The sequence below is a fragment of the Apodemus sylvaticus genome, chromosome 5 (assembly GCF_947179515.1).
Source record: "Apodemus sylvaticus chromosome 5, mApoSyl1.1, whole genome shotgun sequence".
NCBI lineage: Eukaryota > Metazoa > Chordata > Mammalia > Rodentia > Muridae > Apodemus > Apodemus sylvaticus.
Window position 1 is genome coordinate 100838714 of NC_067476.1, and position 27723 is coordinate 100866436.

Below are 27723 nucleotides of genomic sequence, written 5' to 3' on the forward strand. Positions count from 1 at the left end.
TCTCTGAGTAAACCCATGTGTGTGTGCATGCACAGTTACACACATGTTAGCTACGCACACATGTGGAGGTCAGAAGTCATCTTGAAGGAGTCAGTTCTCTCCTTTACTGTGTGGGTCCGGGAAGAGACCTCAGCTTGAGGGCACCCACCGTTTACCCGCTGAGTCACCTCACCGGTTCCAGGCAGGCATTCTTACTAACTGCTTCAAAAGTCACTTTTATATAAGCATTTTTAAACTGAAGCTGATCTCAAATTTCTCTCCAAATATATAGATTTAGACAATAGAGACAAAGATGTACAGATAGAGAGGTTATAGATACAGAAGATATGGACATGCAGATGGAGAAGCACAAAAACATTTGCTGAGACACAGAGGACTCTGTGGACCCTTTCTGGTACCACACATCCACTTAATGAAACTGCTTTTAAATTTCTAGAATATTGAGGCTGGGTATACAAATCAGTCAGTACGCCTCATCTCACATGCATGAAGCGCTTGGCTCAATCTCTGGCACCTCGTAGAGCTGGGCATCATGGTGCACACCTATAATGCCAGCACTTGAGAAGTGGAGTCGTAGGGATCAGAAGTTCAAAGTCATCCTCAACTACCCACCAAGTTTGAGGCCAGGCTGAGCTACACAAGACCTTATCTCAAAGATTAATTAATTTCTAGAATATCATAGAAGGCACTTAAATAAAGATCCTATTGGTGTTATAAAAGGAAAAGGAGAATCTATACTGAAGCTATTGTGCATATCAGCAAGAGCTCAGAGAAAACGCTGCTGCTCTTGGAAAACAAAGCAGTGTGCATCAAGATCTGATGAGCCTGCAGAAAGACAAGGCCAGATGAAGTTGGAGAAGGTTCCCCACGGTAGCCTAAACATGGGGCACAGAAGACAGAGTGGCAGAGAGAGGCCAGCCTGGCGGTGGGAGACGGACTCAGGGACCCAGCTGCCTGGCGCAGCATGCCAGCGGCTGCGAGAACCGATGGCGGCCTAAGTTGAGAAAGCACAAGTCTTCTGCTGCTGATACTTTGCACTTACCAATGTGGTTTCCCACTCACTAGCTGTCCAAGCAGTTGGTGTGAGCTTCTGTCCACACCACAGATGTTTCTTGTAGATTAATTAATTAGCATCCCAGGCCAATACAAGCAGTCCCTGTGCCCTGAACTGCTCCTTTAAAGACAAACCAAATCAGGTTGCCTGACCTGTGGTATAACAAGGATGAGCCCCTGAATCAAGGACCCACTCAAGGGCAGTGTCCGAGGTCAGGGAAGACCAGGGGAGGGCAGACTATCAGCTGGTTTCTCCAAGCCGGCCTTGCTGCTCTGCCCGGGGCAGTCTCCATCCTAAGTTCTAAACTTGGTAGGTACACAATAAGTCTTATAATAAAAATGACTCGGTAAATAAACACACACACTTTACTGGTGGACAAGTTAAAATCTGAAGGGGAAGTACTGATAAAGCTTTTTTCATTTCAGGAACTAGACTAATTTGAGTAATAAATTCTAGTTGCAGCTAGCAAATTAGAAAGTGATAAACTAGGATAGAAGAAAGTAGGGCAGGGCAAGGCAGGGCGAGATGGGAAGCATGATGTAATTAGACTAGAAAGCAGAGAAGACACAGATTATTTCAAAAAGCTCTTCTTTTGGTATATATACTAAACTGTGAGGCTCACATTCATCTTGATAAAAAGTCTATTTCAAGACCCCGAACGACTGAGACATCTCAGAGGGTAGGAGAACTTGCCTTGCAAGCATGAGGACCTGAGTTCAAATCCCCAGGACCCATGTAAAAAGTTAGGTGGGTGCCTAGAACGGCAAGTGTCAAGTCAGGGGCAGAGACAGGACTGCTGAGGCTTAGTAGCCACCAGCCTCACTCCAGGTCCAGTGAGAGACCTGTCTCAAGGAAATAAGGCAGAGAGTGGTAGATCAGGACAGCCTACCTCCTCCTCTGGCCTCTGCACACACAGGCATGTGCACCCACATATGCACACATGCACACACACTACCCACCACACCCAGAGAGACAGTAAGTAAATTACTGAGTCTTTCTGCTCCTAACTTTCTCCCACATTGTCTCTTGAATCATTAGAGACCCACCTCAATGTTCCGCTTAATAAAATCCTGGCTGTGTTCAGTGCTCTGCCTGATGACACCCTGGCTGTGTTCCCTTCTAGGCTCCATCGCTTCTGTGTTTGGAAACGGTTGCTCTTCTGTTCTGATCAATGGCTCATTTTTCTCCACATCACAGGTAAAATCTAGCATTGCAAAAGTTTAAAATAAGCTCACACAATTCTGAATCACACTTAAAATTTACCTTAAGTATACATTACAATGCTTTAGAAACACATATAGGAGTAATTTTTAGATTCTAGACCCAAAAAAGTAGTATGGACTTTTTCTTTGGCTTAGGTTCATTTTCTCCCCATCCTCCATAAACCAGATTTCTATCAGTTGCAGCCTACTTTTAAAAATCATTTTAAATTAAAGTATAATTACATCATTTCACCCTTCTTTTTCCTGCCTCCAAACTCCCCTGCTAACCAGGTACTTGTCTTGCTTTCCCTCTCAAATCATGGCCTCTTTTCCTTTAAATGTTGAGAGATATATATCATAAATATACATAAATATAAATGCAACCTGTTCAGCCTACATAAAATTACTTGTATGATATGGTTCCAGGGCTGACCACTTGGTATTGGATAACAAACTGGGTGTCTCTTCCCTGAAGAAAATTACTTCTCCCTCTCTTGAAACCAACCAAAATGCTGAGGACAAACAAAGGTGGGGTGCCGGGCCCCAAACGATCCATCTATGACACAACGCCTGCGCCCAGGCGCCAGAGGAGCAGGGAGTCTGCAGCTTACTTTTTCAAAACTATTATGCGAATTTTCAAAGATCCAGTAATAGAACGCCATCATGAAGTTTTGAGAAGTAACTTCAACATGGACCCACTCACGAAGGACTGTGTGCTGTGTCTGCTCTGTGCTGCTCTGTTCTCTGTCATTAGCTACATTCTCCGTCCTTATGCCTCACCTTGAACTCTAGTTATTACTTAACTGATCAAATTATACCAAGCCCCCTTTACCCATGACTATTTCTGTATACAGCCAGCGCCCCCTTGTGGCAATCTGTATAGTCACACAAGTTAAACATACCCTTCTCCATGTGATTTTCATAAGTTTCTGGAGGAATCTGAGTATGAAACACTGAGAAAAGGGCGTCTTCGAACTCACAGTGCAATGCCTCTACTGATACAAACAAAAACAAAAAACACTTGTTTAATCTCCACAAAATAAAGTTATCAACATTGAAGGAAGAGAGAGGACTGAATACTCGTTCTACTATTCCTCAATCCCCTCCATACACGGGAGCTGTTAAAGAAAGAAAAAGTTAGTGTCACTCTCATGTTGAAATAGCAGTCAGGCAATCTTCACATGCACCACAGAGATGAACTGCAGAAGACAGCCAAACAGCCTTCCCGAGATTCGTGAGAGCACACTAGAGCATCACCTCTCTCGAGATGACCTGCACAGATCCCCGTGCTTGTGAAAATGCACAGTTGGCAACAGGACTATGCGTTCCTTTTAATTTTAGGCCTCAAAGCTGAAGATAGCTTAAATGTATAGTCAGCCATTAACAGGATGACTTTGAGTAAGGCACGGCGGCAAATACCTGCGCCTCCAGACATAGGAAAGGAAGCTAAGAGGCCCAGGAGGTTGAGTCCAAGGTCATTCTCTGAGACACATCAAGTTCAAGGCCAGTCTGGGCTACATGAGACTCTGTCTTAAAAAGACAAGGGACTAGGCCTGGAAGAAGGCTCGGCGGGAAGCCAAGGCACTTGGGCAAGCCTGACATCAGAGCTCCATCCCAAGTCAAAGAGAACCGACTCCACAAAGTCCTCTGACCTTCTCACACGAGGTGTGGCATGCACTCCCACCTACCTGCACACACACACAGGCGCGCACACACATACACACACACACACACACACACACCGCACACTTTTTATTTAAGAGACAGAGTACATTTGGGAGACTCTTGGAAGCTGGTGTTCTTCTCTTGAGCGAAGATCCACGAAGAAAACAGGACATTGCATTGTTCAACAATTTTTATTTCACCGTGATTTTTTTTACATTCTCATATCAGCTAATTACCGTATAACTTTGTTCTGACTAGTTTTATGTTAACTTGCCACAAGCTAGAGTCATTTGAACAGATGGACTCCCAATCAAGAAAATGTCTCCCAGAGATATGCTTACAGACAAGTATGTGGGAAGGCCCAGACCACGAGTGGCACCAGTCCTATGCATGTGGCCCTGGGTTCTTTAAGAAGGCAGGAGGAGCAAGCCAGTCAGCAGCTCCTGCCTCATGGTTCTGGCCCTGCTGGAGTTCCTGCCCTGAAAGGGTAATTGAAATAAGTTCTTTCCTTCCCAAGTTGCTTTTGGTCATGGTATTCTCCCTTAGCAATAGAAACCTAAGGCATATTTCAAAACCAATTTTCTCTGTGCCTTAACATAACATGTTGAATCTGCCTATTTGTGCCACAGAAACCTTTTGTTTTAAAAAGCATAGGAAGCCAGGCATGGTGGTGCACATCTTTAATCCCACCACTTAGGAGGCAGAGCCAGATAGATCTCTGGGTTAGATGACAACCTGGCCTGCACGGTGAGTTCCAACCAACCAGGGCTACTTAGTGAGACTGTATCTCAAAACAAAAACAGATCATACACTATCCATGAAATTAAAAATGAAAATTTTGGGGACTGGAAAGACAGCTCAGTTGGTAGAGTACCCACTGTACAACTATAGATCCTCATTTCAATCTCTGGAACCCAGGCAAAAAAAAAAGTTGAGTGTGATGGTGCATATTTGTTATCCAGCTTTGGAGAAGACAGAGACAGAAAGATCCATGAGACTTGCTGGCCAACAGCCTTACTAGGTGGTTGAGACTCAGGTCCCAGTCAGAATCTCTATAAATAAACAAACAAACAAATAAATAAATAAATAAATAGTAAATAAATAAATACGGTTGGCAGCTCCTGAGGAACAAATGATGGTTAGCTTTAACTGTCAACTTGACAGAACCCAGAATCACCTGGGAAGAGAGTCCCAGAAAGGGCTTTCTACATGAGAGTGGATAGACTGCCTTAGGTAAGACCCAGTCCACTGTGGGAGGCACCATTCCCTACCCAGGGGATCCTGAACTGTCTAGGGGAAGAGGCATCACCCTAAGCACAAGCAAGCAGGAGGGCTCAGCAATCACTGTGGATGCGATGTGACCACCCCCGGCTCAAGCTTCTGCCTTGTAACTTTCTCAGTGAGGGACTGTAACCAGGAATTATGAACTACGAATATTATTTCTCCCCTAAATTGATTTTTGTTGGGATATTTTATTACAGCAACAAAAATGAAATTAGAATGGGTAGTAACCAGTAGAATGAAGTATTATTCATAACAAACAAACAAACAAAAGTTAGTTACCATGCCAGAAAAAGGCACAGGCATACACATGCTTCTTCTAAGTGAAAGACTATAGTCCAGAGACGCTGTCATGGCAAACTCCAATCATATGACATTCCTGAAAACTGTGAAGAAAGTAAAACTTGGTGGCATCTGGAAGGTTGGGAAGGGGAGGAGAGTTGGGTGAGGATGCACACGAGGAGTTCGTTTAAAGCAGTCAAACCTAACTCTACCTAACGCTGTAACTGAGTGCACAGCATGTGCCTTAAAAAAAAACATTTACCATCAGAGCATTAAAAAAAATCAATGTTTGTAAAGTTTTTTTAATAATTACTTAAAAGACTGAAAAATCGCACATGTTGAATGCAGAAACATGACAAGACAATCAAAATTATAAAAGACTCTCATCAAATAGAAACACGTGAAAAGTTCCGCCTAACCGCAACACTAGCTCTGACAAATGAGGCCCCTAGGACTAAAGGAAACAGAAACTAAACATCAGGACTATATTCGAGGTGATCAAGGTGTTTTTACAGGCTTACAATATTGTTTGTATACCATGCAACTGCACAAGTAAGTAAAGAGACAGCAGAGAGTAGAAACAAGTTTCTCACGGTTGGAATAGAGCGTTACCGAGAAGCAAGAAGGCTGGGCCATGATGGTCCAGGTGGTGATGGAGCACAGCCAGACAGAAGACTTCGTGTGAGTCAGTTTTAGTTCAAACAGGGATGGTTACATACAGGCATACTTATAGACGTGTACATAATGGGTTCATATATGCACATACATTCCTTTTCCCAGAGGAAATTGCATCCAGACCCTGATGATCTAATATCACTGCGCAGTGACAGGAATCCTTGGAGACATGGCTGATCCCAAGACTCGGGTGAGAAATACCAAAGAGTCAGAAGCAAAACAGAGAAGTTATGCCTGGCAAGAGAGTCAGAACAAATCCCACGATGACAGAAAGGGGTCAAAGAGATGCAGCTGCCAACTTAGAGACCAACCTTCCTGGCCAAACAGGGAAATGCAGCCAATACAATAAAGTAGTATTGAACTCTAACTCAAAGTATAAAAATTAACATCCACTAATACCAATCTAATACTGACACAGATGAGTAAGAGAGAGGACAGATAGATCTCCCCTGCAGAATAAAGAATCTGCCCGCATTCTGCTTTCCACAAGGCAAAGCCTGGCTTCCCACGCCTCAGACAGAGACTGCACATAACCACTTCCTCATAAAGGTCACAGTTGGGAGAGAGAGAAATGGAGTGTCTGCCCAGTGGAGATCTCTGACAGACTCTTCCTCAGCTGGGGGCAGGGAAGCTAACATCAATGGGGTGGTATGCTTGTTAGCACTGTGGTGTGAAGAAAATGGCACTTCAGATCAGTCATCCTCCTCCCCAGAGTGCACAGTTCAGTCTAATCATGGGAAAATTGTGAAATCAATTCCAACCAGTGGATACACTACAAAATGCCAGACCAGTGTGCCTCAAAACTCCCACGACCGTTACAAACAAAGAGAGCATAGACTCATCACAACTGAGACTGGACTATGGAGACACGGGGGCTAATGTAGTAAAGTGTCCTGCATGGGATTCTGAGACAGGAAAGGAACATTCCATAAAAGTAAAGAAACGTGAATAAAGTACGGTTTTGATTAATAAAACCGTATTAATACGGGTTCACTTCAAACATACCATAGACAAGAAAGGTACTCCTGATGGGGTGGTGTGCACAGAAAAAGAAATCTGTCTTGTCCTTGTGACTTTACTGAGAATTTGGAGTTGTGCTAAAGTTAAAAAGCTCACTTTTTTTTTTCTTTTATGTTTTTGTTTGGTTAGTTTTGGTTTTTGTTCGGGTTTTAGTTTGGTTTATTTTTCAGTTTGTTTAGTTAGTTAGTTAGTTAGTTAGTTTGTTTGTTTGTTTGTTTGTTTGTTTGTTTTGAGAAATAGTTTCTCTGTGTAACCCTAGCTGTTCTGGAACTCATTATATAGAAGAGACTGGCCTTGAACTCAGTAAGATCCGCCTGCCTCTGCCTCCCCAGTGCTGGGATTAAAGGCGTGCACCACCATGCTGGCTCATGCTTACTTTTTTATTTTTTTAAAGAATTATTTTACTTATTATTTTATATATAGGAGTACACTGTATCTGTCTTCAGACACACCAGAAGAGGACAATCAGATCCCATTACAGATGGTTGAGAGCCACCATGTGGTTGCTAGGAATTGAACTCAGGACCTCGGGAAGAACAGTGAGTGTTCTTAACTGCTGAGCCATCTCTCCAGCCTGCTTACTTTTATCTTAATTTCCTTTTAATTCAAGTAGGAAAAAAACAGAAAATTAAATAAGAATACATACAATATGGAAAGTTACTACTAAAATATTGATTTGAGATGCTACATTAATTATTTTTAATCGCGTATGTAGAGACTTTAAGTCTAGAGTGAGTAACTCCTGCCCAAACTGATTCCAGAAGAACCAGCAGATGACGGACAGTGGACAGGAAAGATGCTGACAAGTCAGAAAACTGCCTCCAAGAGACAATTTGAGCCAGTTGGTTTTCCACCCACCACTCCCACTCCCACACCACACTACAACATCCACGCATGTACATACATGCTCACACATGTACACACACATACACAAAACCTAATCCTGCTGCATTTTGATTAATTTATTTATTCATGTGAGCAGATATATATATGGGGGAGGGGCAAGCTTGTGCCACAGCACACATGTGGAGGCCAGAGGACAGCTTGAGGGAGCCGGTTCTCTCCTTCAACCTGGTAGGTTCTGGGGATGAAACTCAGTTTGTTGGGATTATCAGCAAGCACCTTTAGCCACTGAGCCATCTCTCTGCCTCTAATCCTGCTTTATAGAAACAAAGCTTCTGAATAAATTCAGTGATTTAAATCGGTACCAATTAAAAGAATAACCTTCCATTAGCAAGAAGGGTTGACCTAGGAACAAAAGATAGATACGTTGTTTAAAATTATTCATTTAAAACATTAATTTTATCAAGAAAGAAATTTATAATAATTTAAATAGCTATTGAAATGGACTGAATTACATTCAACAGTAAGTCTATAGTGTTGGAAATGGGAACAGTTATTGAAGAAGACACAAAAATTAACACTGTTTCTGGGTGACATGTTCAAAACAAGATCCAAGACATACAAACTAAAGATGATCAAAATGAATAACATGATCTAGTTCATTATAAGCCAGTATGTAATAGGGCATAATTAAGCATTGTAATCTAGCTAATCATAAATGTATAAAAAGCTACTCTTTTCTCCATTTCATTTAAAACTTGTGAAAATATGTTGACATAGTCATCAGTTGAGGTAGTAACAACAAAGAGCTATAGAAAACCAATCAATAGCTAATAAATGCGCGAAACCTGCCAAAATTCTCTGATATATGAGCAATAGTATACGAAACACTTTATTCTTGTTAATATTGTCTAGTAATCAAGGAAATACTAAAAATAACCCAAATGTTGAGCATTTGCTACCCATGTTAAGGGTTACAAGCAGCCATGTTCTTAGAACTACCTATCCCACCGTGGAAGTCAGGTAGGAAGAAGCTTAAGAGGCCGTGCCAAACGTGAGCAGGGAATTAAGACCTTCCAGGAAGTATTGAGAGTGATCTTAGAAGCAGATTCTCAGGCTCCAGTAGCTTCTTTGGATGACAGAAACACTAACCATCAAGTTAAGGTCATGAGGAAACCAAGTCAGAGCCACCCAACCACACTCCTCCAAAATGGCTTAGCTTCTAAGAGTAGAAATGCTTTCTTTTTTAATATACCAGTTTCTGATAGAATTTTTATGCAGCAATAGACAACGAATACAATTACACCATAGAGATGTAAGGACAGCAGGAAAGCAGGATAAAGAGACTGAAACTGTTTGGGCAGCCTAAAAGAAAAATGCTAACAACTAGACCCATAAGAGAGAAGAAAAGGGAGGCGCCTGGAAAAGACGCAGGCAGAGCCTCCTCCCAGGAACTATCTCTTGGGGAAGACAGATGTAAATGAGGAGGAACTAACTGTAGGGGTGTAATTCCAGACAAACTAGGCTCCAGGCTAGGAGCCTTGGGCCTTTAAAAACAGGATACAACTAGCTGCTGCCACCTGGTGGACAGTGTACAAATACTTGGCACTTTCCTGGTCACAGCAAGAGAAGGAAGCACGCAGGTCCCTATTTTCCTAATGACACTTAGAGACACGCTCTATTCATTTAAAGGTCTATGGGTAGATGTAAGTGCACCAGCTAGTTTTTATGCCAATTGACACGGGTTAGGAAGAAGGAAGTCCTATGGAGACTGCACCGTCGGCTTTGACTGTTTCTGCGACCTATCTTCCTCGCCAGCCACCTCCTTCAAAGATGAGTTTCTCTTCTTTGGGGCCCTTTTCTAGTTCTCTGATCTACACACACTTGCTCCCACATAAGCTCACATACACAAAAATGAGAATCTAGGATCTTCATATGAACAAGTGCATGTACTCTGTCTTTCTGAGGCTGGGCTATCTCCAGATTCCGTTCCCTAGCTATTGTGGATAGAGGCACAACTAACATTGCAAGCATTTCTATGGTAGGCTATGGAGTCTTCGGGGCAGCTGCCTGAGAGTGGTGTTGCTGGGCTGTAGGGTAGCTCTAGTTTTAGTTTCTGAGGAATTTCCATGCTGATTTCCAAGATGTCTTCACCAGTTTATACTCAAACCAACAGTGAGTTAGAGTTCCTCTTTCTCCACATCCTCACCAGCATTTGCTGTCATTTGTTTCCATGGTAGTCATTCTGACCTGGGGGCGATAGACTACCTAAATAGCTTTAGCGTGTGTTTCTTTGATGATGAAAACTGTCGAACACTTTTCAAAAATATTTACTGGTCATTTGTATTTCTCTTTTTGAGAACTGTCTGTTCTAGTAAAAAATGTATCTCCCATTCTGATGGCTATCCGTATAATTTGCAGTTAGTTTCTTTTGTTGTAATGAAACATTTTAATTTATACATACACATATCTTATTATGCATACATGTGTCTTGTGGCATGTGGAGGTCAGGGGCAGCTTGCAAGAGTCCGTTCTCCTCCATCCTGTGGCTTCGAGAGACTGAACTGGGTTGTTTGGGTGCAAGTGCCTTTCCCTGTTGCATCTTCTTGTTGGTCCATTGAGTGTTTTTAATTCCTCAAAAATTCCATTTGTTAATTCTTGAGAACTATATTCTGTTATACTAGGGCTCAATCATAATATTATTTCCTAAAACTATATCTAATGTGCTGTCCCTAGCAGTTTCAGTGTTTGGGGTTTTAAATTAAGATCTTTGATCTGCTTTGAATTGATTTCTGTGTGAAGTGAGAGAAATAGATGTAGCCTCATTCTTCTGCAGATGGCTATTACCTTTAGCCAGGCTATTACCTTTTATTCAATAGGCTGTCTTTTTTCCAGTATATGTCTTATCACTTTCATTAAAAAACCATACAGACTTGGAAAAGTTCACTTACAGATTAGTACTTCAATACAGAAGGTGCAATGCACTGGAGCACCCAGACTTTAGGATAAAACTTTGGTGCACTGTAAGCCCTACTTGCTCAAGATTCTGAGCTCTCAGTGCTAGGCCCAGAAAGGAACCCATGTAAAAAAAAAAAAAAAGTGCTGTCCCTCAGACCACATGCTGAATCATGACTCAGAACCATGCTGAATCTGGGTCCAGCGGCGTGTGGCGTTCTGAAATGTTGAACATGCCCTTTGTAGAGGACCAAAGGAAGGCAGCCTTCTCAGAGAATCCAGAGGATCTCTTAGAGCATCCTGTCCGCACAATACCAGAATACCACCTCTGTGATGCACGGAAAGGGAGTCTGAAACTATCCTACAGCAGAGAAAGGAAGGGAAGGGTGGAGGGAGACAATGAAAAGCAAAGAAAGGAAGAAACAAACTTGGCTGCTTTCCAAAGGTAGGACTGTGAGGTCACAAGAATGAGCAAGTCAGCACCACACTTTACACAGGAGTCTCACAAGACAACAGCAGGCAGAGGCCCAGGGACTTGACTCTAAGAGGAACAGGAGAAGAGTGTGAAGACATCCAGGGCCTGTCTCTGGGTTTCCTCTGCTCTCTTTCTCCCCCTGTAGATAGACACAGCCCTTAAAACACCAAGCAGACCAACACTCAGCCGCTTCCCTCTAATCCCACCTAATGCTATCAATGGCTCTTCAGAGGGCCACACTCACAGGGAAAAGGACAACTCAGGCCACCCTGGGGTGACAGCACAAGGCTCCTCCCTCTACTCACCAGCTTCTGTCCCTGGAGATTTTGAAGTCAAGCTCAAAAACTTTTTAGTGTTTCCCAACTCCTCGTCATTCTCTAAGTCTTCAATGTTTTTTGCAGACTGCAGGAAGAATAGTTTAAGTTTAAATATAAAAAAGGAAAGCAAATATGACCCCTGGTTCTTAGTCCAACCCCATTCTCAACTGTCTATGTACAAGGAGGAAAGTTTGGCCATTTGCCTTCCTTTAACTGGGAAATCTGCTAGTTTCCTGGTTCTCAAAAAAATCTATCTGTATGTTTTCCCAGGAAAAATTTACATATATATTAAAGTATCTTCATAGATAGATTAGATAGATAGATAGATAGATAGATAGATAGATAGATAGATAGATAGATAACAGGTAATACATATATGTGTGTATATATATATTGAGTTATATACATATATGTTTATATTGATTTATCCACAGGTACCCCCCATTAAATTGAAATTTCAAGGTTGGCCTCATATTTTATTTTGCTTCTATTTGTAATTCTTATTTCAACACAAATTAAAATTTGCTTCATGTTTCAACAGAAAACAGATTCACTTTTCCTGCTAATTATGTAAAATGGTCATCCTCTTGTTTAAATTCGGCGGCAGTTTTCTGTTTGCCCGTCAGACAAAGGAACCCCTGCTCGCTTCATTCTTAACTCATGTTACTGCCTAGGAAATTGCCCCCAAAGTCTGTCAGTGACCAGAGATGACTGTCAGACCAGCCCGTGAGCTGCTTCAGGGTCCTTCACTCAGCGGCTCTACGTTAAGGAATGAATCACAACGAGAGACAGTGCCAACATTTATTCAACTTCACCCTCTCGATGCCAGAAAGAGAAACGGCGGCCAGTGATGGCCAAGGGAGGTTAATCAGGCTGAGGCAGAGGCGAAGAGAGCACGGCTCAGACTGAAGTCTCTTCCTACCTCCCCCGGAGAATCTCAGTAGTACATGACGCCCGCAACTTGTTTGTCCCAAAGTTTATTTAATCAACAAACCAACGAGGTGTCCTGTGTGTGCTTATCTCCAAACTAAAAGCTCAAAGAAAAAAGAGCAGGCATGCATCTTTGATAAAAGTAGCCATCACACCTGTTCCTCGTCAGAGATGGAGGAAGGCCAGTCTCACACTAGCTAGAGAGGATTGCTAGTGCCATGGGTGATGAGCGTGCCACAGCAGGGCCCCAAGGCTGGAGTGTCACAGGACGATTATCCTCCCTGGATCCAGAAAACAGCCACGCTCGCAGACACACGCGCATGCATGCGTGCACACAGCCAAATGCAAAATGAATCAATGGAATAGGACCACGTTAACGCCCCCTGGCCACGCCTGTCTTCTCATTAGAGGAAACTGACTCTGATGCTTCTTACCTTGAGCTCTTCCCACAGCTTGATTCTCATTTCTAGACCTTGTTTTTTAACTTCCTTTTCTCTACATTGTTTTTTGGCCAATATCTTGTCGAGTCTGTGCATCTTACGAATAGCCTTTTGAAGTACAACATTCGTCTCTTCTAATTTGGGATCATCTGCATCATGTTGAAAGTGGAAATGGATTTGAAATTTAATAAAAAAGAAAACCAACAAAGTTTTGTTTTGATTTTACTTTTTATTCATTCAACTTACAGCCAATACTTACAGCTAACGGTGACACCTACGGCATTAGTACTGAGTCCTAACTTGGTGAATATTGCGTGTCTTTTCATATGAATATCTAATCATGCTGAGAGGCAGACACTGAAGGGTCCAGTGGGATGACTGGACCCTTCCAAGGGATGATAAGTTACAGCACTGAACACAAAAGTGCTTCTCTTGTGATTTTAAGTCCCAAGCTGTCTCTCTGTCACTCTGCTAGACTGCCTGTATCCAAACATACAAAATTAAGAGTAGAGACTGCGACACTGTCCTAAACAGACTCTGATTAGCTGGTGGTACATGCATGTACCAGTGAGCCACAGTAGAAAGTGGTGCATCCTGAGCTACCCAGTGGATCCAACACACAGCAGCTCAGGTAAGGGTTCGGCATCCAGAGGCACGCCTTTCCCCACCCCTCTGTTGGTTTCCTGATTCACATAAAAACGTTCATTAGCAGACGGTAACTAGTGATAGCTTATTTGAAACTAAGGACTTTAGAAGTTTTGTCACTCTGGGTTTAGCTGACAACTCAGGGTAACAGTAACAGCAACTGACATGCGCAGACTTGCCTGACAGGCATAGTGCAGAGCGCTCCAGTCACACACATTGCTCATCTTATCTCAATGCAGCGGCCCTCCCCATCTTCCTTTTAATTACTAAACTGAGGCAAATTTGCATACCCAAAGTGTTCTAGCTAATAAACAAAACAGTGAGCTCCACCCAAACTTGTCTGACACCACAGTGAGAACTTAGCTACCCGTCAACACCCCCCCTCGTGAAAACTGATGAAAACTGGTGAACCTGAGATGAGCATCAGTGTACCAGTACCAAGTCTCAGACTTCCCGGGTCACACCATTTAAATAGTCCCATATGCTGAATGAGAGCTCAGAGTCCAGTGATGCTTACCTATAAGGTACATCTCTACTTCTTTAAGACAAAAAGAGGGAAAATGTCAAAAAAAAGAGTATTAATCTAATAAAGGGGTTTCTGAAATTATGCTGCCTGCATAGGTCAATCCTTGCAGTCCCAGGCTCATTGTCCGTTGGTGGTTCACACGCCAGGGATTCTAAACTAATTCACACAAGATGAAAAAATGATAGATTCTGGGAACAGGACCCAACAGTTTATCTCAATTCCCTCGGATGTTTCTTAACAACTGCAAGTCCATACAACTCGGTGCCACTGTCCAGCTTACTCACCATTCCCTCCGGAGCATCACTACAAATGTCGGTACAGTAGGTGAAACTGCAAACAGCCCCTCAGTCTCTACAACAGAGTTTGAGCCGCTCACATCCTATGAGTTCTGCACACCACAACTAAGAACTGCTGTTCTAACTCAATCTGACCAGAATGAATTTAATATCATGAAAAAAACATAGCTTTTAAAATCATAATGATTCATCACCATTAGGGTTATCCTTAAAGAGTATTTATAAATGGCCTAACACATCTTATTCTGTAACTTTAGCCATCAAAAGAGGTCCATGAATCATGTCATACAATACAGACATATTCCCCTGGATGAATGTAATATGAGCACAATAATCATTTTATTTTATTAAGTAACATGTTTTACTGAACTTCTAAATGCATTTAAATACTTAAATAATTTCTAAATTTACTAGTCTTATACATAAAAACAGAAATGAATTTCTCACTAAAAAAATGTCTTTTCTTGATTTATTGCTTTACTCGGCTGAAAAATTATACTTCTAATATTTTAAATACAGTATCTGCAATTATGATTAGCCAGTGGCGCGGTGTCGTCGCACCTGAACACTCGGGGGTCGCCTGAGGTTGAGGCAGGTCCGGGTCTTCATCTGAGCTCTCCTTGACTGGCTTCGTCTTCGAGTCGTCTGCCCACTTATCACCGTTACTCTTCCCTCTTTCTTCCACACCGCTGTTGGATGTGTGGCCCTCTTTGCCAGAATTCAACTTGCTTACCATGTCAATCTAAAGATAATTTCAGCATAAGGATTTCCAAAATATAATGCCCAAAGGCATGTTAAGAAAAACCGTTGTTTTCTTAAAACCTCACACTTCGTCCCATCTAACATCAATGGAAGTGTATAGAGAAACATGTAAACACATATGAAGAAACATGTAACATATACTCATATTAAAATTTTTAGAAATGTAGGGCCTTTAATGAAGTGCAATTTAACTGCAAATTAAATTTAATAATAGTTCACCAAATTAATAGCATTGTCCCACAGTCTCGGGGAAGTGCTGAAACTGTCCCTGCCAAGCCATGCTCAGACCCCACTCTCTGCTGCCCTGGGTAGCTGCTGGGTGATCTCAGTGACTCAGACATGCCTATTTTGAGTGAGATGTGTTTCTAACACGAGTCTTCTAATGAGGCTCACATGCCGGGGTTATTCTTAGTTCCCTATTTTGTTTCCACTTCCCTTTACACTTCAGCAAAATTCATTCTGAAAACAGCAGTTTAGCCCAGCTGTGTGTCTTCCTGGGAGAGGGCAGAAAGGGACATTTATGGAGGGGTCAAGAGGAAGACTGCTTGAAGAACTCTGAGACCTGTGCAGGCGATGAGAGTCACAATAGAAGAAGAAACACCTCAGGGAGAGCTGAGTTCTCACAGGAACTCTCTCTGTGGAGGACTGTCTACTCCAGCTCTCCCTCCAGCCTCAACCACTGGCGGTACCCACATGCTCAACACCCCCCCCAAAGCAATGGGCAGCCCCAGTACCAACCTCAAGAGCAGAAGTTATGTGATACCAAGAAGTAAACTGACCCATGTGCTGCTCTCATCATGATAAGAGGCAGAGTCTCTGTTGCTAGGCACCGTGTACACCAGGCTAGCTGGCCAAAGGCTCCAGGAATTGTCTCCAACCCCTCCACCTCACTGGACTTGCAGGTGTGTGTGCCACCACTCCCAGCTTTATGAGGTTTTGGAGGTTCCAAATCAGGTCCTCACACTCACACGGCAAGTACTTTACCTTCTGTGCCATCTATTTCTTAGTACTGAATCATTTTTATAGTAAATGTCAGTGGATGTAGTTTAAGCATTGGAATACAAAGTTTCCTTATGAAGCCAAACAGCACATAAACCTTAACAAAGTTTGGTATGGATTTAAAAAAAAAAACAAACAGTAAGAAAGAAGAGGGAGAGGAAAGGAAGTGTGTGCTCATTCTGTAGAGCAGTCTACAGAAATGCCATTTGAATGGGTGCTAAGGACAACCTTGGTCTCCTCAACTGTGGTTGAGGTCCCTGAGAGCTAGGTCCCTGTCCGAGCTGATTACCTTGACAGGCCCTGGCTCTGGCGAGAGCACCTCCAGAGAACCATTTGAACTCCGGCTCCCAGGACGTGATCTTGAACTTGAGGCTGGTTTTGAAATTCCATCTAGGTTTCCCTTTATAATATCCATTGACATCCTAAACCAAGCCAAAAGAATTAAGAAGCAAGTGAGTTAGAGATCTAAACGGCTCAGTGGTCAATTTAAGCTTACAGCCAACAACTGAGAACCTATTTGCTACCAAAGTCCCACATCTAAGCATTCTGCAATGTCATCAAAAGAATCTTACATACGTGGATTATGCATCAGATACTGACAGCAGCTGGAGAGGACGGCAGGTGCGAATGCTGTCTCACTGCCTCAGTGCAGGGGACACAAACAAACAAGCGAAACAGGCCATGCCCTTGTTCTTCCCCACAAGAACACTCCCAGGCCACCTCTCAGCCTGGACCCACGCCATGGTGATGATCTGCTCAGGCCTCAGCCACCTCCTTCTGAGCTCCCTCTCCTTCTCCAGTCTTCCTGTTCCACGTAAGCTTCAATGGGTCTTTCCACCCGGCTCAGCTGTCTCTCTCCTTCAAGCCACATTTCTGACGCCTCTTCCTCCACAGCACTGCCCTCTTTTAATCAACTCCCCCCAACCCCACCCCTGAAAATCTCCAGCTCTACTTCTGACTGGCACAAGAGACTAAAACCTTCATCCTTTATTAGCGGACAGACTTGCATTAGCCGGCTGTCCCACATCAATCTCCTCCTTAACTGCTTTATGCAGGACACTATCACAGATGTATCCTGACCCTAGATACTTTGTGTCTAGTGTGGATTTTGGAAGTGAGAGAAACTTGAGCCAGTCAGAACAGCTTAAACTGGAGGAGGAGACAAGCACTGCAGATGTACGCTTCCAAACCATGCCCTTGATAGAGACCGATTTAGACCTGCCTGTTGAGGATGGGATACTATTCATACTGTGAACTAGAAGATTCCAGCTTAAATATGAATGGCTATCTTCTGCCAAATCTTTTCTAAATGCTCATAATCGCATGAAGCATTAAAGCTGCAATGTCCTCCTTCTACAAAGTGCCTTGACTTTCGTGCTATTTGATGGACCACAGACTCCGAGTCCAAAGAGGCCTTGCGCACAGAAGGAAGCACAAGATCTAACACCCAAAGCGTCTCTTGGGCACACTGAGGAGTGACATGGCTGCCCTCCAACTGCTCAATGTGCCGATGCTGCTACCTCAGAGAACAGTCGGTCCACTCTTCCCCCTCAGCAACTGAAAAAGGCATTGATGTCAACATTAGTCACACTCTGTAAAAGTGTTTGGGCTCAGTCAGGAAGGGCCTGACAGTGTTATTGTGAGATGATGGATCACCCTGGCCCGTCACATCACCACGGAAAAGTGTTAAGTCACTAAAAGGCCAAATGTCTTTTCCATGCCCTATGCATCCTGTCAAGGAGGACTTACTGCAGCTTGGGAGGAGCGAGGACTGGGAAGGATGTGGCAGAGCCATATAATACATCTCAAAAAAGGCCAAGGCACAGGGACCTAGTCGCAACGTGGATCAGCTAAGACTCCAGAAACCTTTCCATCTGTTTCAAAAACTGGTCAGCTACTATTATGCTTCCTCAGAAACATATCAAATTAAATAAACCATGGTTCACAGAAAATGTAACTGACAGACGATCTGTGTATTTGGCCATCTGGAAAAGAAGTCAGAATAAAGACCATTGAAATGGGATCTGATAGGTGTATTGTGTGTTTAAGAAATCACTTGCCACACAGAAACTCCACATGAAAAATGAAGAACTGTATAAGGAAGCAACCACACAATGTGTACCAAGTTACATGTGCACTTACCAACTATCACACCCTCACGGAGGGGATGGGAAACAGTATCCAAAAGGAGGGTGCAGAAGAATCGATTACAATGGGAAATCTAAGCGGGCATCCAGAAACAATAGTAAATAAAGCACAGCATTCAAGAGTTCAGGGTGGCTGCCTCCAGAAAATGTGCCTGGGAACCGCTCAGTTATTTCTTCCATTGTGAATTTTATACTACAGTTTAACATTTGGACCATATTGTTTTGATAAAAGTAAACACTAATTTTAAAAGTAATGAGTCAATATAAAATACGCAATCTCCCAGGTACTGGAAGGAAATGCAAGGATAGCTTGCGCAGAAATCAGTGATATACTAAGCCAGCAGGGTGGCTTGGATGAGAACGGCCCCCGTAAGCTCCTGAATCCTTGCCACCCCCCCTTGGTAGAAGCGTTCGAGGATTAGGAGGTCTAGCCTTACTGGAAGAGGTGGTTCATGGGCTGAGGGAATGCGTGCCCTCTGAGGTATCAACAGATTCTCGCCTTCCCACTCAGCTCTGCCCTCTACTTTCAGACCAAGATGTGGGCTCTAGGCTGTTTCCACTGCTGTGCCTTTGCTCCACCATCATGGACACCAACCCTCTGAAGCGAAAGTCAACTGAAGGCTTTCTTTTATCAGACTCTGCACTAGCAACGTGGATGGATGCTGTAAGCAGAGTTTAAAGGGCCATCCTGGTGGGAGGTTGGAAGGCAATAGTGCTGAGAGCAAATCAGACTGCAGAGGCCGCAAGAGATTTGGGGGCAAAGGGAAGGATAATATTAGCAACTGGGCTACAGAACATTCCGTATTTGGCAAAGAATGTGGTTGCTTTCTGTCCTTGTCCTAAAAATTTGCCTGAGGCAAAACTGAAAAACAATGGATTAGTTTCCTTGGCTGAGAAGATTTCAAGATGTGACTCTCTGACTCTGTTGCATGGTTATTAGTAATCACTCTTGCAGGTCTATAATGAGAAGAGCAACTGGGACAATAAGAAATGTTTGTTTCAGGGCTGAAGAGATGGCTCAGCGGTTAAGAGCACTGACTGCTCTTCTGAAGGTCCTGAGTTCAAATCCCAGGAACCGCATGGTAGCTCACAACCATCCGTAACAAGCTCTGACACTCTCTTCTGGAGTGTCTGAAGACAGCTACAGTGTATTTACATATAATAAATAAATAAATCTTTTTTAAAAAAAAAAGAAATGTTTGTTTCATACATTTCCTCACTTAACGATACACAACGCATTTTCTTATGGCATCAAAAGGATCAAAATTAAAATACTTCATGCTCTTCAGTGAAGTAGAGATGAAACCAGATTCTAATGGTAATAAATAACTGCTCGTACACATGCCAACGTTTTATTACATTTTTTGATCAGCTCATGGAGATAGTACTTGATCTGGTGTGATGAGGCAAAACTGCCTGTGTCTCCAGTGAGTTTGCTCACTCCCTGTCTGGTCGTCTGAAAGGCCTATTCACATTCCCCAGGCTGGTGGATGTCCACAGGTATCTACCTATACGTTCGCTTTACATTTCTTCCATCATAAGGAAATCTAAGTCCCATATCAATGTTTACCAGCCCTCTCTCTATTTTCATTTTTTTCTGTGTCATGACTATGTGCTGTTTATGGTCTACGCTACCGGCTAATGCTCCAGACCTCAGTGGGAAGAAGGCTCGGAAAGATGGACTAATGCAGAAAGTTTTCAGAGATCAGGACTTCTGCAGGGGCAGTAGCTTCTGAGATACACCCCGCCCCCAGAAACAGCCCCTGTGGCCACCCCATGCTGGCCTGGACGAACAGGCCACACCCACCGCCCTCGGGGACAGAGTCCGCCCTCTTCCCCCGCGTCAGGTGCGTCAGACCACGACTCCACCTCGCCCTCTGCCACGCCCCGCGACTACCAACCTCTGCCCGTGGTCTGTGCGGTCCCTCAACTTCTCGGTGGGGATGAAGGCTGGACGCCTAGGCACTGACTGGCTCCACTGACATTCGAGCGTCATCCACTTCCCTTCGAAGGGGACCGGTTTTTCCCGCCACCGCCTCCTCTGTGAAGATGAAAGAATCAGCGGCCTCCAGCTGCCTCAAAGAACGCTGTTGCCCTGGCAACTAGAAGCTAGAAGCGCGCGGATCACAGTCTCGCGATAGGTGTAAAGGTCCCCTACCTTCAAGAGTTGGGCATTGGGGACCGGAAGTTATAAGAAGACTGCTGACTTGGTGGGGGTTGGAGTGGGTGTGGCTGTAGCTCTCAGATAACCTTTGCAGTGAAGGTTCTGGGTGGAAATGGTTTGTTCATATTCAGGTTGGCTCTGGACCCAGGATCTCTATGTTTACATAGCTCTCACCAGCTACTAGGATGTTCTACAGGCCAGCTGCCCCCTCAGATCTGTTATTTCCCATATCACTATCATCTCGTCCTTGCAAGACTGATATGCAGCTCAAAGAGATCTTGTATGTGAAGGTCTTGTCAAATTTGAAGAGCTCTGAATGTGTGTGTGTGTGTGTGTGTGTGTGTGTGTGTGTGTGTGTGTGTGTGTAATGTGTATACATAATACAATAATATGTTTTAAGTATAATATATGATATATATAATATATATGTCTTTTAAAGACTGGGCAGTGGTAAAATAAAAAAGGATTATGATGGCAGTATATACCTTCGCAGTTACCCATAGTTTCTCTGTGTACAGTGCATTAGGGCTCATTGCCTGGATCGCCAAACTGATGTTTCTTCATCCTCAGTACCACGCCACATCTGCTGCATGGTCTGTATGGCCATTGGTTGTTTGCTAGGTGTTTTCACACTCAAAACTCCTTTATCCTCAGGCTTTGGGACACATACAGAGTTTCTTTGGTCTTCGTTCACTAAAGCAAATAAGTATAAATCTAGTTGCACACAGAGCACAGCTATAAGCTAAGGTGGTGCTGAGTGCAAAACCCAGGCTGCAAACCCCACCTGTGTGCTGCTGCTGGTCCTTTGTTTCCGTCTCCAGGTCAAATGTCTCCCTTGAACTCGGTTCCTTTATTGAACCTCATAAGGCATGAGAACATGAGAACCCTCGCAAACTGAGCAGATCAAAGTCAAACCACTTTTCTAAAGTCCCCTCTCCCGATTCCAGCCCTTCCTATACCATCGTCCCCACACCATCCTCCCAGGCTCAGCTCAGCAACTTTGGTACCATGCTCAAGTCTGACATGCGACCAGACTGCATACCGATGCATCAGAATCCAAATACTCCTCCTCCCTGCAGGGTTCCCACCCTTGCCCAGATGTTTGCGATAGTCCACCTGGAGTGTCCTCCGTGGGAGCCTCCCTCGCACCTCCTGTATACTGAAGGACAGCATGCGCTCAGAACCTCGGCCAAATGCTGCCAGTCCTCTGCTCCAGGCTCTCAATGACCCTCCACATAGCGACCTTTCAGTGCCCACAGGTCCTGAGTGACCTCTCTGCCTCTACTGTCTTGCTGCCTTTCCCCTGATAAATGTCACTCCAGCCTCCATCTTCACAGTTAATGTATTTCCCAGGAAATTTATATTTTTCCAAATTCCCCTTTTTTGAAAGCTGGGTAATCCAAAAGATGCAAGAAAGCATTCTGCTTCTCGATGAGAATTAACCCTTAGCAGCCTGCATAGAGGTGTAACTGAGGGAATCCAGGGATACCAGTGCCGGAGTAAGAGAAGAAATAATGGCACTGTTGGAAGTTGAGGTCACCATTTCCTGAAACACAGGCAGAAGCATGAGGCAGGGGCATGGCCCAGTTTAATCTGCCCATCTTCCTTAGAGCTAGAATGTGTTTGGACCCTGCCTGTGCAGACAGGGAGGCATTTTTAGTGTTTTCTTGGTCATTTATGGCTTTCTTTTTTAAATCAAGATCTCACTGTGTAGCTCAGGCTGTCTAGAACTTGCCACCTTCCTGCCTGGGCCTTGAGCTGTAGGACTCTAAGCCTGTGCCATGACACCCAGCTTAAACTGAGTCAGTCATTACTGTGAATGAAATGGGAAGTTGATACCATTGGACACATTATACAAACACCATGAGCAATGTTTTAAGAAGTAAAACTGAGCCGGGAAAATGGCTCAGCAAGTCAAAGCATTTGCTATGCACTCCTGGACACCAGAGTTCAAGCCACAGAGCCCACGGACAGTTAGAAGTAGGGAAACAACTTCCAATTCACAGTTTTTTCTGACCTCCATGTGCATTTCATGGCACATGTGCAGACATACATACAAACACAATTACATACATACACATACATGCATACTTACATATATACACACATAGATACATGCACACTTACATACATACACACATATATACATACACATACATACAAACACATATACATGCACACACATACATGCACACAAATACATACATACATATACATACATATGTATAAATACACATATGTACACACATACACACTTACATGCACACTCACACATACCTACACACATACATACACATTACATACATACATACAAACACACACATATATACACACATATGCACCTACATGTACACACATACATACATACATACATACACGTATGCATACATACAAACACACATGAATGCACACACATGCATAAACACACACATACATATATACCTACATACACACCTACATACACATATACATACATACAAACACACATATATACACACATACCTACATACATTTTAAGAAAACAAAGGAATAATGAGTTTGGCTCACAATAAGTCCTCACCATCACAGTTTCCAACCCATGGTATTGATAAGTTAAATTACCCGTAGATGTGCATGCTATATGAAAAACTGAACGGCTAGACTCAGTGGCAGAGCGCCTTATGTGAGAGAGCCTGTGTTTGAGTCGGTGCAGTCACAAAGTGAGGAAAAAGAAGTCTCCCAAACACCTTTCTAAAGTGGACTCTAAGTCCTGGGAGAGGATTGCACATCTGCTAAGGGTCAAAGCGCAGAGAGATCCTGCAAAGTTGAGTAAACAACCGAAAGCACCCACATACATGTGCCTTCAGCATTTCCCAGCTGGAATGGCCTGCCCTCATTAACAGAGGAATCAAGCGCTTTGAGTCAAGATTCACGCCTAGCCAGTGCAGTGCCTCCATAAACTACTGTTGGCGGAGGTCACCTATTAAAAAACTCACCTGTGGTCTGGACACTGTTCAGGGATATCATGGTTCAGTATAGCTAAACTACAATTCTGTGTTCTTTGTTCCCCTCAAAAATTAAACTTCTTTTGACCTTGGTATCAGTTGTCTCTTAGTTAACATGATATTGTTCAAATACTACTCAGCAATGTTCTCTGTGTTTCCAAGAATTCTTCTGAATATGTCTAAATTTAATCATTTGGATTTGAAGGTTTTTTCCTTTGTGTTTGGGTGTTGTTTGTTCTTTGCGTGTGGTGGTGCTGGAGATGGAAATCTAGTCTCTACACATTTGAGGAGGCATGAGTTCAACCCCTGAACAGTATTTCCAGCCCTAATAGTTATTATTTAAACACATGTTTCAGATAATCATAATAGTAAGTAAGAATATGAGAGTTTGGGGTGTTTTAAGAATCATTTAAGGACCTAGTGTATAAAAGCAGAATCTGTGCTTAGCCTATGTAAAGCCCTGGGCTTAATACCAGCACCAAAGTAAAAGAGGAACAAAAGTTTGCAGTTCAGATTTCCTATTTCTACATGTTAAAGATCAGTACTTAGAAACACAACTTGAAACACACACACACACCATGGTCACTTGGCCCTTGTGATTCTAGCTTTGGCAGCACAGTAGATCATAGCAGAAGCTGGTGAGACCAACCAGCTCACCTGATGACAGACAGCTGAGAAACAAAGACATGGAGAAATTAGGAGTCAGAGGCCCAGGGTCTGCTTCAAGGGCATGTCACCTAACATTTAACTACCTCACAACTGTTCCAGCATCTCCTAATAGCACCACAGGCTGACAACAAGCATTTAACACCTCTAGGGAACATTTATCCAAACTATGACATCTGGTTGGTTTTTTTAAAGGGGGTGGGCTGGAGAGATGACTGAGAAGTTATGAGCGCTGGCTGCTCTTCCAGAGGACCAGGGCTCAATCCTCAGCACCCATGTGGTGGCTCACAACATTCTGCCACTTTAGACCAAGGGGTCTGATGCCTCTTCAGGCACTGTATACAAGTGATACACAGATATACTTGCAGGCAAGATACCCACTCACATAAAAGAAAAACAAGAAATGAAAAAACAGTTTATATTTCACAGAAAGTACCAGTATTAGAAATCTGGTATTAAACAGTTGGGTAGCCCTAAGTAAATTCACAAATGTTCATGGGCCACAGTGTCTTCACTTGGGACAAGGATCGGAGTTCTTAACTGCACTACACATTAAAATCACCATTGTTAAAACTACTGATACCAAGTTCGGACCGAGTGGCCGCTGGGTTCTGGCAGCTGGCTGCTGTCCTGCGGGCAGACACTAGTAGCAACGCTGTCCTGGCTGTCCTGGCTGTCCTGCTCCGCTGGCCCAGCTCCCAGGGGATCCCCAGCTGGTCGCTGCACTCCCGGGTCTGGTCGCTGCAGGGCTCCATTGCAGGCACCAAGTGAGGAGCAGCCCACAGCCTCTGATGTCTCCTGAGGAGCCTGACATTCTTCTGCCGCTGCCAGGTGGTGCATGGCTTCGGCCGCGGCTCCAAGCAACTGGACATCCCCACAGCCAATTTTCCTGAACAAGTAGTGGACAATCTTCCAGCTGATGTGTCCACTGGCATTTATTACGGCTGGGCCAGCGTTGGAAGTGGAGATGTCCATAAAATGGTGGTGAGCATAGGATGGAACCCATACTACAAGAATGTGAAGAAGTCCGTGGGAACCCACATCGCCCATACTTTCAAAGAGACTTCTGTGGAGAAATTCTCAACGTGGCCATTGTTGGCTACCTCAGACCCGAAAAGAACTTTTATTCTTTAGAGTCACTTATTTCTGTGATTCAAGGTGATATTGAAGAAGCTAAAAATAAAATAAAATAAAATAAAAAACAAAAAAAAAAAAAAAAAAAAAAAAAAACAACTGGATTGCCGGGCTTGGTGGCGCACGCCTGTAATCCCAGCATTTGGGAGGCAGAGGCAGGCAGATTTCCGAGTTCGAGGCCAGCCTGGTCTACAGAGTGAGTTCCAGGACAGCCAGGGCTACACAGAGAAACCCTGTCTCAAAAAAACAAAAAACAAAAAAAAACAAACAAACAAAAAAAAACCAACCAAACAAACAAAGAAAAAACAAAAACAAAAACAAAACTGGATTTACTAGAACGTTTGAAATTCAAAGATGACAATTTCTTCCAAGTTTCTAAAGGCAAAATTATGAATGGCCACTGATGAAAAGTTCCTTACCTGTTCACCCACTGGTGTCTCAGTGCTTCTGATACAGTCTCATCTTGATCATATTTTAAATCAAGTGTTTCCCTGTAGCTGTCAAGAAAGAGGCCTCCAGCAGTTAGCTCCATCATGTTGCCTAGTACTAAGAGATTCATTCAGAAATCATGACTTTAAATGTAATATGTTGATTAAATGTAGCACTAGAAAGCTAGCATCTTGTACTTAAAATAAAGTCTGAATGTGAATGGAAAAGCAAGTTACTGAGGAAAATGAGGACCCGCCGTAGGTGTGTGTGCTGTGTGTGCTGTGTGTGCTGTGTGTGCTGTGTGTGCTGTGTATGCTGTATGTGCTGGCGCTGGCCAGCCCAGCAAGCATGCACTGCTGAACAGAAGCTTTCCAGGAAATGCAACACACACACACACACACACAGTGCTTACCCAAGGAGGAACATCTAGAGTTACTTTTATTATTTTGTGCATTAATATACTTTTACAATCCTGCTAACTTCCGTGAGCCTGAGTCACTCATTCCCTATGAGGGCCCTTCCTGGTAGTGTCCCTATGCTCTGTGTGGAGTTACGTCAGGTTGAAGTGGTCTTGATCGCCCCACATCAGGGCGTTTGCTTTTCTGCACAGTACTGAGGATCCAGCCCAGTGCCTTACACGCCAGGCAAGTGTGACCACTGAACAAGGCTCCCCTCCGCCTTCTCTCTTTTGAGTCCTAAGATGTCTACATGTTGCCTTTTTGAAGAGTAGATGTTTTTGCTCTTTAACAGTTTTGTGACTTTGGTTTCTTTTCTACCCATTAGGCATATCCAACAACCATGTGGTCCAGAGATTGCTTGTGTGTGCGCCATTCCGCTCAAAACTAAATGGTGGTCAAGTGCAAGTATGCATTGTATTTTTAAGAAAAATAAAACAAGCTGCATTTGTAGACTTGCTTGGAATTGAAATGAACACAGCCAGTTCCTACCCAACCCTGCCCTGCTTTTTTTTTTTTTTTTTTTTAAGTGTGGTCCTATTTTCAAAGTATAGTTCTCTATAACCAGGTACTTAAATATAATTTAAAAGTCCTTGTAGCTTCAGAAACAGAAAAAGTTTTAGTTGTGTGTCTTTATATCTCCTGGTTCCCCTCTTACTCCAGCTTGGTGGCTGAGTTGCTGATGCTGGCAGAAGGTCGACACTGGATGATTGGTTGCTTTGGGCTCATCCGTGCATCGAGTCATCATCTGTTGAATGGCAGCAGGTTTGCTGGGGCAGAGGCGCTGCCTCTTGGGAGTGTGCACATTAAAGTAAGAAGGTAATTTTAACAACACACAGATGCCCAGAGACTTGGTCTCTGCATATGTGTGCAAGTAGGGATGTGGGGAGGGCTGGAGCTCACTCAGCCCTGTGAATGTGTCTATGACTGAGTGACATTCCTAGCCTTCAAAATAGAATTTTTGATGTTGGAAATCCCATATTTAAAGGAGGCCTTAATTATCAATGGATTTATGAAGGAAAATTTAAAAAAACAAACATGGATAGTACAAATAGATCTGTGGGTTGTTGTTGTTTTTTTTTTTTAAAGTAAGAATAGCTGACTAATTCTGTCCTTACTACTCATTAAGTATATCAATGTTCATGGCTAGTGTCATCTCACAGTTTGTTAAACAGTCCTTATTTTGGAATTATATGGTGTATGGTTTAGGGCTTAGTTCTCTAGATCTCAAAAACTATTATTGATATATTATAAGAAAGTACAGTACCACTTTGATTAGTCTTAATGTTTGCAGGCCTTGGAATAAAATTTGACTCTGTTAAAAAAAAAAAAAAACTACTGATAAAAGACCACACCTAAGAGCAAAGATATCAGAAA

At 43.2% G+C, this 27723-nt stretch overlaps 1 protein-coding gene and 1 pseudogene across 1 annotated transcript in view; one reads left to right on the forward strand and one right to left on the reverse strand.

The window, feature by feature from the left end:
• Positions 1–20686, reverse strand: part of Fsip1 (fibrous sheath interacting protein 1) — a 125032-nt gene extending 104346 nt beyond the window's left edge. Inside the window, exons 1-7 of the mRNA XM_052183216.1 lie at positions 20416–20686; positions 16657–16789; positions 15168–15348; positions 13134–13288; positions 11758–11854; positions 3159–3251; positions 2101–2258 (exon numbers count right to left, since the gene is read on the reverse strand). Of these exons, the coding sequence (XP_052039176.1) occupies positions 2101–2258; positions 3159–3251; positions 11758–11854; positions 13134–13288; positions 15168–15348; positions 16657–16789; positions 20416–20510 (912 nt within the window). The 5' untranslated portion in view covers positions 20511–20686. The remainder of the gene's footprint in view (positions 1–2100; positions 2259–3158; positions 3252–11757; positions 11855–13133; positions 13289–15167; positions 15349–16656; positions 16790–20415) is intronic.
• A 4437-nt stretch (positions 20687–25123) lies between these two features.
• LOC127684895 (riboflavin kinase-like) lies at positions 25124–25521 on the forward strand (annotated as a pseudogene).
• The last annotated feature ends 2202 nt before the right edge of the window (positions 25522–27723 follow it).